Source organism: Pleurodeles waltl, chromosome 12 (assembly GCF_031143425.1).
Source record: "Pleurodeles waltl isolate 20211129_DDA chromosome 12, aPleWal1.hap1.20221129, whole genome shotgun sequence".
Classification (NCBI taxonomy): Eukaryota; Metazoa; Chordata; class Amphibia; order Caudata; family Salamandridae; genus Pleurodeles; species Pleurodeles waltl.
Genome location: NC_090451.1, coordinates 497,537,174 through 497,553,861, shown reverse-complemented (window position 1 = coordinate 497,553,861; position 16,688 = coordinate 497,537,174). Strand labels below are relative to the sequence as shown.

General features: G+C 41.8%; 1 protein-coding gene across 3 annotated transcripts in view; it reads left to right on the top strand.

Moving 5' to 3' along the window:
- The window catches only part of CPNE2 (copine 2), a 703,062-nt gene extending 688,694 nt beyond the window's left edge, over positions 1 to 14,368 (top strand). For all 3 annotated transcript variants that reach the window (XM_069217223.1, XM_069217224.1, XM_069217225.1), the window contains exons 15-16: positions 3,940 to 4,176; positions 13,728 to 14,368. In XM_069217223.1, the coding sequence (XP_069073324.1) occupies positions 3,940 to 4,176; positions 13,728 to 13,835 (345 nt within the window). In that variant the 3' untranslated portion in view covers positions 13,836 to 14,368. The remainder of the gene's footprint in view (positions 1 to 3,939; positions 4,177 to 13,727) is intronic.
- The last annotated feature ends 2,320 nt before the right edge of the window (positions 14,369 to 16,688 follow it).

Below are 16,688 nucleotides of genomic sequence, written 5' to 3'. Positions count from 1 at the left end.
TTTATCTTTGAATGTAGCGGGCCTAAGATCAAAATCAAGTGACCCAGAATGGTGCAATTTTATAGACCAGCACCAAGTTGTCCTTCTCCATGAAACATGGGCAGCACAAGTAGTGCACAGAACAGGGTACCTGACGTTCCAGAAGCTCGCTCTTCCCTCTTCATCAGGGAGAGCTTCAGGAGGTTTGGTAATTTGGTTAAAGCAAGACTCATTCCCAAAGGTAAGCGAGATATATAGCACTAATAGAAATATTCTGGCTGTAGAACTAAGCGTTAAGAAACAAATGGGGTGTACCCGTATAGTTATCGTAAACATCTATATCAGACCTGCGTCATTAAGTACAGAAACTTTTATGCTGATCTATCTTTCAGATTTGCTGATCCAGTTGCCCGGGGTTGCCCAGGGTATTGCAATACCCAACTAAGCTCTAATGAAGACCATTTACAATTAAGAAATCAGTATGTAGAATCTATAGATAGATCAGGCCCAGTGCAGATAGTGACTTGGCACATTGTGGGAGTGGCAGCTCAGCTAGGGAATTTAACAGTCAATGCAGGGATAAGGCAGGTCAATGGGCATACAAAGTCAGAAACACCGGCTGCATCCACATACAAAAAAGGCACCTTTGTGAGTCATCTTGATTATATCTTTGTAGATCATTTGCTTTGGCCATCTCTTAGCGACATGGTAGTGATCCCTAGGGCTGACAGTGATCATCAAGCCCTTTGTGCAGTTTACAGCTTCCCTATTTAGAAGTAGTAGTTTGTCCTCATGGACGATGTGTAACAATGTAAAGACGACCAATGATAATAAGAACGTCAGGTGGGCAGCGGTGGCAAATGATATGAAGGTCCAGGCTGCAATTTATCATAACGTCAAAGAGAGTCTATCTCCCCCGATGTCTACTGCCCCTCTATTAGTAGGGTTTGTGCAGTTTCACTGTTGTTTGATGAATCGATTGAGGCCCCTCTTTGTGGTAGTAAGAAGAAGAGGGGGGATACGGGTAGACCATTGAGGTGGTTCACTAGCTCCTGTCGCCAGGTAAAGTCCCAGCTGTTGAGAGCACTGCAAAAAGTTAATAATTCCGAGATAAGAGTGGTGAGGAAGCTATATAAAAAGACATTAATCGAGGCTAAAAATGAGTGGGAGAATACCAAATGGGAAACCCTAGTTGATTACCTTCGTAACGGAGATATTAAATTATTCTGGAAGATAGTGGCAAAGAGGAAAGATACTCAAAAAGATGAGTGACCCATCAATCCAGCCTGAAAGATGGGTGTCCCATTTTGAGGACCTTTAAAGAGTAAGACCCAGTAGCAAAAATGTACTTCTTCCTACACCACTGGAGAATAGTATTGCCTTCAATTCATTTGTCACCAAACCAGGCTGTTAGGCTTTGATTTGGCTTTTTTCACCTTGAAGGAAACCGCCTTGGCTCTTCAATCATTGCATAAAGGAGAGGCACCGGGCCCAGACGGCATATCAGGTGATCTTTATTTATCACGCCCTGAAATTTGGACGCTGTACCTAAACACTCTAAGCAATGCTATTCGGAGGGGAGGTGATCTCCCTCCAATGTGGCGGGGAGCAACATGAGTCCCAATTTATACAAAAGGGGGCTAGGGACTCCCCAGGTAATTTTAGACCGATAAGTCTAATTGATATTAGTCAAAAGGTATTCTGTAAACAGGTCCTGGCTAGGTTGCATTCTTGGATCAATGACTACTCGATCTTTTCAGATCTCCAGGCTGGCTTTAGGAAGGGGGTCAGCACAATAGACCAAGTCCTCAGATTTAAACTTCTATTTTGGAAGTATCTAACGTTAAAAAGGGACCTTTTGTATGTCGCCTTCATTGATTTAAGGGTGGCATTCAAACTAGTTCCACGAGAGCTCCTATGGGGCGTCCTGGAATCTTATGACATAGACAGTGAACTGTTAAGGCTGATAAAACACCTTCACGAGAGAATTTATGCATGGGTCAGGTGGACCCAGGGAGGCGATCTGACATCCCCAATTACTATTGCTAGAGGGGTTAGACAGGGGTGTTTCTTGGCCCCCACCCTGTTTAGACTCTGTACCAATGGTGCAGTAGACCAACTAGCTTGGTGCAATCATGAAGCTCCCAAGCTAACAGGAGTACCTGTTCCAATTCTCATGTTTGCAGATGATACTTTATTGATATCAAAAACACCAGTGGGACTCCAGAATTAACTAGAAGCATTCACAACATTTTGCGAGTAGAGGGGCCTTGAAATTAATTCAGATAAAACTAAGTTTATGGCCTAAAACCTGCTTAAGACATTCAGGGGGAAAATGACTATTGGGGGTCTACCTATTGAACAGGTTAGCCGATATGATGACCTGGGGATAAGATTATCTGACAATCTCTCACGGTCAGCGCAAATCAAGAAGAGTGCTGTTTCCCTTCAGCAGCGGTCAGTGGTGATCGGATGAAAATTTTTAAATTCTATGGGAGGGCAAATTTCGCTAGCTATTATGGTATATAAAGCTTCTGCAGCAACAGCTGCAACTTATGGCGCTGAACTTTGGGGGTATTGCATCTCTCAAACATTGACCATGGTTGAAACAAATTTCTACGTTCCTTGCTATATTTACCAGCAAGCACGCTACTTATTCCTCTTCGATTTGATCAAGCACTTAACCAGATCCATAAAGTAATTGCCTTGCGACCACTCATATACTGGGTGCGTCTCTGGTCTTCTGAGTATCTGGCCTCTTACCAAGCAGCCGTATCTGAGTTATTAACACTTGCTAGGGTGGTACTAATCCCCTGGTTTCAACACATTAGATATTTGTGTCGGTGGATCAAAATGGAGGAGGTATGGGGATCCCCAGTTTATTACAAGGGATGTGATCTCACGTATAAAGCGATGCTACTGGGAGATAGTTTTGGTCCAGACATGGTGTAAGCCAGATACCAGGTAGTAGAACGGACCAATTTTTAAATCATAAAGCGCACCAAAGTTTGAATATTATATGGACAATATACAACCCGCCCAGATCAAAAGCCTTTTTATTAAATTTAGATTGGGGATCTTGCCACTGAACTCATTTACCATGGGCTGGAACAAATGTAACTGTGTGTCTGGTTTTTGTTATCACTGTCCGATGCAAGTCGAGACCTTGGCCCACTTTGTATTTTTCTGCCAAAGATATTCAACACCTAGGAGGACTTGGATCATCCCCTTATGCAGGCTGTTTGGTGTAAGGACTCACCGGGAATCACTTCGTATATTGGCAAGTGACTCCAGGGAAAAGGTTGTGTTTTCTGTAATTAGATACCTACAATGTGCCTGGTCTGCGAGATCCAGGGGGGTTTTGTACTTGGCTGGTGTGTAAACTTTTATAGTGACACCCGGCTGGAACTGTGACTTATTGGAGCCTGTGGATGATACCAGGCAGTAATGGACTCATTAGAGAGACTGCCAGCGAGGTCATATTTATTTAGTGATATCATGGATTTTGATTTTAATGATGTTTTATGTTCTTTTATATATGCTTTTTATGAATAATATGCATTTATTGGTTTGTTATTGCTTTTATGGTTTTCAGCTGAAATAAAGCTAAATTATTATTATTATTACTATGATTCTCCTTGGTAGATTGGACTTGTTAGGAGCCAAACGTAATGCAACATTTTGGTAGTGTACAGCTGTCTGATTTACAGTACACAACAAGTTATCCAAGCATACTCTTGTTAGCTGGTAGAGCATCCATTGTTTATGGAATATTTCTTGCTTAAAACAAATATATTTTTAAGAAGTACTCAACAAGCACAGAAACATGCCCTATGCATACATAATCCACTGCCTCCTTACTCTCACGGTCCTTAAGAAAGATGCTACATTATGCAGTTTGCACAATCTGCTATGGAACTTTCTGACTATGAATGTTCACATTACTCTTATTTGTTGCAGCAATATTTCATCCTCTTAATCATCACAGATGGTGTAATCAGTGACATGGATGAAACAAGGCACGCTATCGTACAAGCCTCGAAACTGCCAATGTCAATAATTATAGTTGGAGTGGGCAATGCAGACTTTGCAGCAATGGAGTTTCTTGATGGAGACAATCGAATACTCAGGTCTTACACAGGAGAAGAAGCAGCACGAGACATTGTGCAGTTTGTACCATTTCGTGAATTTAGGAATGTAAGTGAATTTGTTCTGTAATACATTTAAAATGTAATTAACATTTTTGACTAACACCTTTCACAGTGTTGAAAATGACCCAAGGACTGGCTAAGCATCATCATCACTACATTTCTGCACTGTATATTTTTTGCAATAAATTGATGTGATTTTTCTCTAGTAATAATATGCCCAGCCCGTTTCTCCCATACAATGTGTTCACCATTTAGATGTTATGAACATCCCAATTTGTGATAGAATGAAATATGAAATCATATTTACATTGATTTATATCTTTTGGATGCATGATGGACTTATTTTCAGGCTGTTTCCGGTGGCCATGAAGCTAACAACTGGGCAACAACTGTGTTGGTTGAGTTGATTTCCCACTGGTCTCCATCCTACTCTGGCTCTGGAAATTGGACCCAGTACACCCTTCTGCGCATAAGTCTCAGGGTAGCGAATTTGAGCACTCACAGTCTGCTCGGGTCAGAAAACCAACCCAATGCTTATCTTTTAGTTAAAAGAAAGTACTTTAATCTCACCAAAAAATTAAAATAATACACAGATCAATTTGGTTCTCAGTTACAGAGTATGTTCTTAATTGCTATCTTCAGTGAGGTACTGCACTCCTTTTGTTACCCTTTTCATTCAGTTGGAGCTTCCATAAGGTTGCTGCCCTTGGTGTATAGCGCGGGTAGAAACACTGATTAAACCCAAGAGATTCAGTCATATTACCCTACTGTCTAAAAGCGAAAACCAGTTCAAATAGATTTTACCAATTTGAGTTGACCTGACAAGTCTTAAATTTGTATGGCACAATTATCTTCACTCCCAAGCTCTCGTTCCTTTCAGTTAAACTTTGCATTTAATTGCTCACTGTAGGTGCAGTTCCAATGGTATGGGTGGGTGCTTTCAGCTGTCCTACTCCCATGGAGACAGCTCTTGTAACTGTGGGAGCCTCATTCTGAACTGGGTGGAATCAGCCAGGCAGACTCGCACTGTGGCATGCATCTTTAACTGTAGCAGCCTCTTCTGGCTAGATGAGGACAAGCTCTTGGATGCAGCAGGTGTGTTGTTCTCCCAGCCAATCTTCAGCAGGTTGGTGTATTATGTAGTTATGGCATCAGGGTGATCAAGGCAACTGCATCAACAGGGAAAAGGGTAATCTGACTGCAGTGTCAGCAATGGCAGTACACATTTCTCAGGCTCACAGCAGAACGCTGAATAACACAGTGATGTCTGGCACTTAAGAGTCTTGCCACAGTTGACAACAAGAACTACTCTAGCAGACAGAGCAACTCCTTCACAACGCTGGGTACTCCTTGCTTCACTTCCTTTTGGTAGTTCAGTTCCTATAGGCATTTCTCATGCAAAGACCAACCTCAGCATTTTCTCTTGCACCTCTTTGAGACTAGCTGTGATGCAGACACCAGCAGTCCTTTGTGCACTCTGCAAAGCACTCTCTTCTTTGGTCAAGAAGAACTCTGAACTGGAATGAATTGTGGATGCCACTTTCATACTTATCTTCCAGAAGGAGATGGATTCACTGTCTAAGGCTTCATAACTGGCTTGGGATGTTCTCTTTCAAATATCATTTTGAGGAAGCGCTCCAGACCCAGATTTAATGCAGAGTGGGGCTTCTCACAGCAGCCAGCAATGGTCTATGAATGTAAGAAAGCTTCCTATTCCATTGATGTGGCCAAACTATGATACTGTACCCCTTGAAAGAAACCTTCTCAGCCACGCTCCAGTCATGAAATTCAATGGTCGCCTGAAAATACCCTTTCACTTTGTCTAACCTCCATAACCACCTTGCTGTATATCCATCTTCTGTAATTTCACTCACTCCTTCCAATGTCTCACAAACACAACGTCCAGAGTGTTAGACATGAGCTAAATCGAAAGTCATTTTAATCCTTTCCCTTCTAATTGTGCCTAGTCAGACAGATTATCATCTTCCTTATTCATAAGATGCAAGACTATTTCATCACATCTCTCCTATACATCTCACACAAAACATTTTGCCTCTCTTTCTTGGACCACACTCCTGCAACATTTCATTTAGTGACATCTATTGCCACATGTATTTCAAGGGCTTTTATTGCAATACAATCTTTACGACATACCATGCACCCAAAGTGTCTACAATGGAAACATTGTCCTTTAAATCTATCTTCCTCCCCGCGGGAAGGCTACCAAACTTTGGTCCTGCGGCAGTCACACTTATTTTTATAAAATAGCTTTTTTAATTTCATCCATACACAACATCATGTGGTCCACCCTTTCAGTACCAAACATATACAATTCTTCTTGAACCTTTTCCCAATTACAATGAAGACTTGAACTCTGATATACTTAGCTATCAGTGCCCAAATTCCAAGCTGCAGTTGGTTTTCTTAGAGAGATTACAAATTCTTCCACTATTTCTCCATCATTTAGGCTCCTCTGTCCAAAATGATACCTTCTTAGCATTGTTCTAGCACAGGAAGATAAAGTGTATCCAGGTTAAAGCACATATCATATGCTTGTAACCCTTGTTCAGTTTCCTGTTCCAACTCTGGCAGATTTCATAAAACGTCTCTCAGCACCCAAGCAGTACAATAGCAATCCGTTTTTTTTCTGCTTCCAAAAAATGAATCCCTCAAACTTCCAACTTGCCTCATCTCAAAGGCGGCTCCAAGGATGACTCGAGAAGAAAGGTGTTGGAGTCATGTTCTACATTGTGTTTTCCAGAACTATACCAATACGCCCAAAAAACAAACTTTTAAGAGACACATGTCTACAGTGAACCCTGAAAAAGTCTTTCAGGAAGGCAAAAGTAGGAGAAACATCCAAAATTGTTGAACTGGAGAATATTGCTGTTACTAAGAGCTACGGCATCTTCTCCACTATTTAATTTCTATACGTATATATGAACACATAAAGAGATAGATAGACAGACAGATAGATATTCATTTTCGGCCAATATTCTATTTGTCACTGCAGACCTTGTTGGGTGGATTCTCTGTTGTTTGAGAGTGGATTCTGAGCTTAAAATTAAATTTCAAAAAGGACTTTACAAGCACTCCAATTGACTGCGCACAATGTCAGTTAATTTCAACACACTGAAATGTGCAAACTGACAAGTTTCGACTAAAAGCCTTGGTGTGTGTCTCTCTCTCTCTCCTCTCTCCTCCAACCCCCCCCCCCCCCCAGCCAGGTCCTGCGGCCATCCCCCACTGCACACGGCACAGAGTTGGGTGGTTTTAGGGGTTGGCCATAGGGCCTGACCACAGGCCAGGCTCTACCATCAACCCGCTGCGCACATTCAAAGGCCATGCGCGGCGGTGGTTGGACTAGCGTATAGTAGTGAAAATTACTTTACGTTATAAAACCATAGAAATTCACTGAAAAAAAAACAAAGTTTCAGGGACGTTATAGTAAGGATTATATTTTAAATGTGCAAAATCATAGTAATTCAGCTGTTAGTTATTTCAAGTATCAACTCGTGCCCTAAGGTAACTGTAACCCACGCCCTCCCCCTGCACTGCTAATTAACCCAGATATTACAGCGCTCAGAGCATATTTCATAACATCATTGATAATATATCTGTCACATTTGTTGTAAAATCATTCATAAAAAAAACTGTGCATGGCGGCGTGCGAGGCATACTTACCTTAGGGCACGAGTTACTTGAAATAGATGCCACCAGCAAGAGGATTGGTAGTACCTTTAAAGTGGGCTGGGCTGGCATTAACTAGCTTAATCAAACTTCCAATAAACTGTGTAAGACAGTCCGCTCACAGTCAAGGACATGCTCCGTATTTGTTGCTGCAGAAGCTAAATTTGGTACAAATGGTATAGAACTGCCCACCATACAGAAAACTACATGCTCCTTTGAGGTCACTCCAGAGATGAATTAATTCGGTCTGTTTGGTCACCCAGTGTGGAAAAAATAGTGAAGTAGATTTACTGGGTTAGCGATGTCGCTAAAGACTGGGTGTGATCAATGGGGCACCTGCAGAACCATCTTTCATATTATTCAACTCATTAAAAACAGGAAAGAACCACCACATAATGATATGTAATGTATTAAGTATAGAGCATAGCAGATCACTAAATAGGACTGGGATTATTAGCTAGAAGATTTAGGATGCAGCCTCCTCATCTTATGCTGAACTTGCTCATAAAACTGTTGCAAATAAATTGACATCACCTAACAGTAGTATATATGTACCTTATGATTGGAGTGGTTATTGTTATGAACTGATATGTGTACGTCAAATCTCTACATCCAAACCAATATATTAGATAAATTGATACTCTGAGAAAAAGAGTAACATAATGTTTTCCTGGTCTTGGAGACAATGCCATTCTTAATTGTGGTAATCTTAAATAATAAAAATATCTGTGAAAAAAAGGGGAAGGGCTTGGCCATTTAAAGGTGGGCAAAGTAAGAGAGTAAATTCTGCCTGAAAAGAATGCTGGAAGTACCTGCCTGGAAGTCTTCTGACAGTGCAATTTAATTGGAATGTCTACTGTGGGAGATTTAGGGGTTAGGATCACTGGAAATCACATAAGGATGGATTTTGAGCTATATCAATCACAATTCTGCAGCACACACAGAAAGAGGAAAGTGCCTCCTTGGATTGTTTTTGTGCAGGAAGATATCTCTTCCACACACAAAACAATCCTGCTGACAATGCAGACATGCTTGCACCACTGTGCAAGGGTACCTGTCTGGGGGCTAGGCAGCAATTTGTGTGCCAGCGCATTTATCTTGTAAATACAGTTACTTTCAGCCCTTGCCTTGTGGCGCAGCAAGGTCACGGGGCTTGTAAGTATGCCCCTATATATGGTTATATCACAAGTACAAAACGCGTTTATTAACAAAAAAACACTGGGTGGATTTTGGTGCTGTTAGAACAAGAACCACATAACAGTGTTGTAATGGGGGGAACTACCTATCCATCACTACTAAGCATCTTTTTTTAACCTTTGTTGGTGCCTCTCATAACCTGCCAAAATGAAAAAAGGAAAAACAGGACATCCTTGTTGGTGTTTCTAGACGCACTACTGCCTACCTGCTAGAGAATGTTATAAGAACTATAGAGATATTTCAATCAATCTTGTTGATAACGGCTACCTACTAGGTGGAGGAAGTTTCTTCTGGAGAAGTACAGAAGTTTGAAGGAGGTCTAGCTACTGACTGGATCTCCAGTTCCTATTTAACTGGTATGCTGCTGGGGAAGTTAAAAACTCTTCTGATAGCCTGCTTTACCTAATACCTTTTTGTGGGACATTCACATGATTGGCAGGACAATTAGCCATTAGTCATCAATTCCAGAAGGCCCCTTTGAAGCAGGAGCATCCGTTCAACCGAGATGACCCCTTGTTTTATAAGTGCATCCCCTTGTCCCAGTTAGCATTTCTTTTCAAACAAAATCTTTTCACTGTGTCCTTCTACCAAACCAAACCTCAGGGGGCCCAAGCCGGGTACAACTGGCACTTCTCTCTCATCCTTGAGCTAAAAAAGACAAAAAAACAATTGCACTCAAAAGTGAAAATCTACATAGGTACCAACTGCTACCTCCAAGATGGCCAGGAGTGCTTAGGTGATGGGCTCAGTTGGCCCACAAGCCCCGCTTTGAGTTCTTTCCATCGGATTGCCGGCAAAAACAGTAGCGCAAGCATGATGTTAGGCATTCCTGGACTCCTGCCTGGATATACCACGGGCTATTCCTGCATCACTTCTTTTTTTCTCCAAAATTGCTTTTAAAAGGAAAGGTAGAAATTTTGTAGTGGAGCAGCTGTCATTTTCAGTCAATATTGTGCATTTCGCTTGGACCTGTTTGGATATTTTTTTTAAGTATTATTTACTAAGATTGTTACTATAAGGAGAGCAATAAAAAAAATAGCACATGGCATCACTAAAACAAAAACCAGAATTAAATAACAAATAAATACAACAGGGGCCTGGAACAGATACCCACGAAAATAGATTAGCCCACACCCCACAAAACCACCCTATGCTTTAAAGCCTCGGTCTTTAAGAATAGCAGCCTTATTAGAAAGGGTGACTACTTTTCTGAAACTTGGGGGCGGGGATAGGTGTACCCAAACTTGCGATGCAGAGCCGGGCTACGATAATCGTAATCAAGACCACAGAGGTGATTCATGAGTTGATATCTTGCTTGTGACCCAAAATAATATCCCTTACCGACCAATTGATAGGACACTGCAGGTGAAAAGACCGCAGCTGCGCAACACCTAACAAAAAGGGTCGAAGTGAGGAATATTCAACAAACATGTGAACAAGATTAGCAGCATACTGATCACACTTGGGGCAATGAGTTTTATAATTTAGATGATTATTAGTCCATTTACAAATTATATCAGGGCTATGGTATAACATACACAATGTACAAAACTTTTGCAACACAATAGTTAATAACATCGAATTCAGCTTAGATCTCATCCGCTGAAACATCTTGACCAAGCTTAGCACCCCACTTAGTAGCCAAAGTGAATCAATCATCGGGCCGGTCGATCATCATGAGCTGAGCCGATACAAGACCCTGATCGAAGATTGACAGTTTGGCTTGTAAAGGTAAGTTAAGATGTCATGACCCCCATTAACGACCATAGAAATCAAATTACGATTAAAGAAATAACAGATTTGTAGATACATAAAAGAGGAATGCTGGGGAATACCGTACCATACTTGCAGTGTCGAGAAAGAACATACCCCACTTGGGTCAAACAGCTGCCTGACAGTCAAAACACCACACCTCGCCCGTTTTAAAGAAACCAAATCCTGAAAGATGGACAGGAAGATAGATTGCCCAATGCCACATCCAGACCGCATCCCTGATTATCTTAAAATGGAATAGTTAGGGTCGCTGCAGTGGCTCAGAGCATAACCATAGTCGGGCCCTAAAGCTAGTTGATACTTGATCTAAAAGCCATCAGGTTCATGCTATGTAAGAATACTTTTGAGGTGCGAGCCAAAAGCCGCTCAGCTGTACAGCTTGAAATCCGGGAGAGAAAGCCTGCCTTGATTTGGTGAAGGTTTAGAATATGGCATTGCCCGTCTAGCCTTACGATAACCCTGGATAAAGCTACTTATACCCCATTCCAGGCGCTGAAAAAAATGATCAGGATCCTGCAGTGGAATAGCTCAGAAAAGATAGATAAAATTTGTGTAAGATATTCATCTTGACGTTATTGCACCGCCCGAGGATGCTAATTGGGAGACAATTCCAGGTACGCATTTTCGCTATTACAGATTTGAGGAGAGGTTCATAATTCAAGGTAATGATTTGCTCCACATTAGCACTAAGCTTAACCTCAAGGTACATGGCAGAGCTGGCTAAGCCCAATAAAGGGGAGCTAGGCTGACAATTATAGATGACCTGCGTTTTTGACAAGCTTAGTTTGTATCCGGAGGCTGCCCCAGATCGTTCCACTTGCATTGCAACCTGTTCCATCATTCGCACCGGATTTGTAGAATAAATCGCAGTGTCATTGTACTATGCACTAACTTTCAGCTCAACGCCATTAAGTACTACAGGAGGGATCTAGCAGTTGCGTTGGAGTTACCACACAAAGGGTTCGATATACAGTGCAAAAAGCAGAGGAGAGACCGGCTTCCCTGCTGAGTACCCTGAGAGATGCTAAAAAGAGGGGAGGAGTGCATGTCAATGAGTCGAACCATTGACCGCTGGTAGAGAGACTTCACCAGATCAATAAACTGATCACAGACCCGCATGCAGAAAGCACCGACCAACGAAAGGGCTAAGACACTCTGCCAAAAGCCATCTCTGCGGCCAACAGAATGATACCAAGCCGAGTGCAGGTGTTCCTAGCCACGTCAAATAAAGCCACAGCAGCATTTGTATGATGCGTCATGGCCAGGGACAAAGCCATGTTGTTGCGGCGAAACTAAGGTATGAATCAGAGGTGCAATACTGGCAGCCAAGACTTTTGCAAAAATCTTAGCATCTGAATTGATACGTGAGATTGGCCGATAGGATCCCCTATCTTCTGATGGTTTCTCCTCCTTAAGGAAAACAACTATATCAGTGAAGTTCAATGAAGCAGGGACCACAGATCCCCTCTCTATACTGGCATCCAATAACTGAAATAGAGGAAGTAGATTATGTAAGAAAATTTAGCAAAATTTCAGAGAAATTGCATCCTCCCCAGAGGCCTTTCCTGTCAGTAAAGCCCTGATAGACTTTTCGATCTCAAGGGTGGTGGACCTCTTTGAACATTTTTGGATAGTTTTCCACTGGAATTTCTATCAAGATATTTTCATGTATATGTTGTCAATGTTTTTCCTTTTTGCTTACCGTCTGAACCTTTAATTCATTTGTCTTAATGTGTCTTTTTACTTAAACATGTATGGACACTTGCAGTCTTCATTTCTTTAACTGTATAATCATTTTCTTTTGTTCCCTGACTCAGTTTCACAGAGACTTTTCTCCCTTTCTCTTTCCACTTCCATCACACTATCTCTATTTCTCACTACCAGGAAATTCCCTGCACAGTTCCAGTTTTTGCTTTGCATGGTGGGCCACAGGAGATAGATATTCAGTTGCACTTTGTATTTGGATGTAATATTCTTCGTTGTTACATGAGCTTTCAAATACATGTCTGTCTTCGTTCTTCCTCAGAAGGGGTTTGAGGGCATAAAACACATGTAGACCACAATGGGGTGATGCCCTGTGGCACTGGATTTTCACAGAACCGATCAATATTCAGTGCTAGAAAACTTTCCCACACATGTGGGAAGAATTGCATTGAAGAGAGAAGGGACAGGACATGGCAGTGAGAACCTGGGGGCCAAACATGGTGTGACTTGCTTCATTTCTCATAGGCCTCAAATGTAGTCACATGTTGCTTGTGGTCGCAAACAATTACAATGTTTACCTCTGGGCAGATTTAGGTTCTCATTACGAAACCTGGCGGTCTCATGTCCACCAGGTTCGCGGATGGCGGTCGGACCACTGCCAATGCGGTGGTGTGAGTGCCATATCACGACTGGGGTGGTTGTGCTGCCATCGGACCGCCAGCACCACCAGGATTAGTCGTCCCGGCAGTCGTGGCAGTCCTAATCCACCAGGGCAGCACTGCAAGCAACGCTACCCTTGGGATTACGACTTCATTCTCCACCAGCAATTTCATAGTGGTAGCACCGCCATGAAAATGATGGTGGAGAATGGGTGCAGGGGGAGGGGCCCCCTGACCAGCACCCTGAGCTCTACAACATTGCCGCTGGCTCGATTACGAGCCAGAGACAAAGCTGTTGGGTGTTTCTCGCTAGGTAGGCAGGCAGAAACTCAAGTTTCCACCTGCCGGCCTAGCAGGAAGGAAACTCGTAATGGGCATGGAGGGGAAGTAGCCATATTGGCAGCAAGCTCCCATCGGAATTTCAGCAGCCGGCTCAAACTGTCCGTCGAAATCGTAATGAGACCCTTATTGTCTTCACACCTCTAACCAGTAATTTCTCCATTATTTACTGAAATCCCTATCGGAGCTATTGATGATAAAGGACTGAAATTGCCTCATCTTTTCTCTTTCGCAGGCACCAAAAGAAACCTTGTCCAAAGCTGTGTTGGCAGAACTACCCCAACAAGTCGTCCAGTATTTTAAGCACCAGAATCTGCCTCCTATCAACTCGGAGTCTGCGTAGTCATCAAGTCCTTTAATTCTGCATGTTTAAAAACTTCATTAAGTTGTTTACGAAAAGTGCATGTTTCACATGCGTTTTTATTTTTTATTTTTTTAAACAGAACATAGTCCATTTTGGAGGCATACTAATGGCTTTCTTTTTCCATAACAATGAAAGCAGAACAGGCCCCTGTCCAAAGTCACTTTTCAGTATTGAATGTAATTTATATAATTTTAATGTAACTAAAAACATTTTTACTATTGAAAATTTCTGTACTAAAGCATTTTAAATGATTAATATATATGTTCTGTAAAATGACCAGTAGTGCACATTGTGTTGTGTATATACAGGAGTGACCAGCAGTATCGGAGGACACCAGCACTGACAGTAGAACTAAGGACTAGTAAAACCTGTTTTGTGGTGGCAGCAATTACACCAGCCGGTAATGCCCAATTGTAAACCCTCTCATTCTGTATGTTAATTTTTATACAGTGTACGTTATTATATTTGTTATACTCAGGTTAATAAATAAATGCCAACATTTGAGAAAGAAATTTTTTTATCTATCAACTTTTATCGACCAACAATGCCAATTTAAGAGAAATTACTCAACTGTAGTAGGTATCATTGGGCCACAGCTTCCCTTCTGTTACTAATTAGATTCTAATTACATCACATTAATGAAGACCCCAACACTGTGATTTGTGAGTTAAAGAAATCGGGATGCCGGGGTTGCTTAACATTGAATTGCATGGCAGGAGGCATATTTTTGTTGTTTAGGTCTCCACATCGCTGCAGGAATGCGGCGTGTTGCACGAATCTTAGTGGGTATCCGTGTTTCTCCAAGGAAGGACGGAAGGCCAACAATCTACATTCCCAGGCCGCATGTTTGTCTGTCCACAGGGCCATGCGCATCACTTACAGTGCTCATTCCTCACCCCTCGGAGTGAAGCAACAGTATGAAATGTATCTTGCACATAGAGCATGTGTGAAAAGTGTGTTAGAAGATCTTCAACTGGTGAAAAAATGCGTGTGAGTCTCAAACTAGTGAAGCCAAATGAGGCCCAAAAATTACATTTATTTAAAACGGCTAACTAATAAATGCACATCCAGTCATTTATCAAACCGAATTTGGCATGTCAAAAACACGGTTTACTCCCTCATACAATGCATGTTACAATGATCTAGCAAAAAAAAAAAAACTCTCCTAATAGTCCCAGCATTTCTTCAGTTCGATTTTATGTCGTTGCCAAAATGTAATCCTTACATCCTGGTTTTGGTGAGATACCGTTTTAAACAAATGCACAAGAAAAATACCACGGCATAAACCAGATACCCATAACTTAATAGGGTAATTACAACCGTTGTTGAGAGAGGAAATTAACTGCAAAAGCCGCTGAACTGAATTACACTAAATTTAACATTAAGATAGATATGTACTCAAAATCCTGCCTTTTCTTTACAGGGGCGGTTTCACTTATAGGGGCGCCCCTCTGAAATTCCTACACATTCACATAAAAATATTAAATAGATTGATTTGTTTAGAGAAACAATCTTATTTCAAATTTTTTACTTAATGTTGCATTCCTCAAGAGAGTTAGCTGTTTCATTATGCTGTGTTTCTATGCATTGTATTACTCTTGTATAGTGCATACTTTGACTTGTCACAGGTGTTTATGAGGGGCTTCAACTGAGAGCACTGGTGCTGAGGCTGAAGGCAAAGCAAAGTGCCTGACAGTGGGTTGGGCTCTGAAGAGCACATAGAACAATGGTCATGTATTCAAGGTGCAAATGAAATTCAGGGTACATGTGCATGAGGGGGTGTGTAGCGGTCACAATATTTAGAAGGCAAAAGGAAATAAAGTGCTTAAATGTGAATGAGTGCAGTGTGTGTTTGGGTTGGTAAAATGATGAAGATGCGAGGGAGGGCATTTAGGGGAGAGGGAAAAGCGGGTGCTGAAGAGGAAAGAGAGGAGGCTGAAAATGTGCAGATAAATGAAATGTGAAGAGAAAAAGGGCATACATATCTAACATAAAGCACACGTAACTGAAGGCCGTACTCCTTCCAGAGGCCTCAATAATATTTAATTCAGTCTCACAATTTCAGAATTGAAACAGTTCCAATGTTAATTATTTATAACTAATCATTGTTGTTACTCATTTATCTTAAAGGACTAACAACCATTGACAAAGCCAATATTACTGACAGGTTTTAGGTGTGTGTCATTTTTTGTGTTATGTTTCTGGATGCAATAACATCTCAGAGAGAAACCAAAATACAGGCTGGGTGGCACACTATGGGAATCACAGAAATGTATTTTACATGTTCCCTATTGGAGAGCCCCCACTTTTTCATCCCACTTATGGAGCTGTCTGCACATTTTTCTGTATGATTGATTGCAGCCAGCAACTGTGGGTTCTTCCTGATGCCTGGTCAGAGCATTTTCTTCCAATGTTGATGCTGCATGCAGTGAAAGACACTGGGCAAGCCACATTTTAAAGGCCTGAAGTTGTCTCACTGTACAGTTTGCTCATTTAAGTAACTGTTGAACGTCTTAATGCAGCAAGATATGGGGTAGTTTTCAATGCGTTTAGTATTTCAAGACTATGGTGGTCATTACAACCCTGGCAGATGGTGTTAAAGCGGCGGTAAAACCGCCAACAGGCCGGCGGTAACAAATGTGGAATTACAACCATGGCGGAAACCGCCAACAAAGACAGCCACTTTAACACTCAGACCGCCACGGCGGTACAAACAAACAGCGCAGCGGTCACCACCAACAGACAGGCGGAGGACAAAGTACCGCCCACAGTATCACAACCTACCAATCCGCCACCTTTTCCTGGGCGGATTCACCGCGGAAAAAAACACGG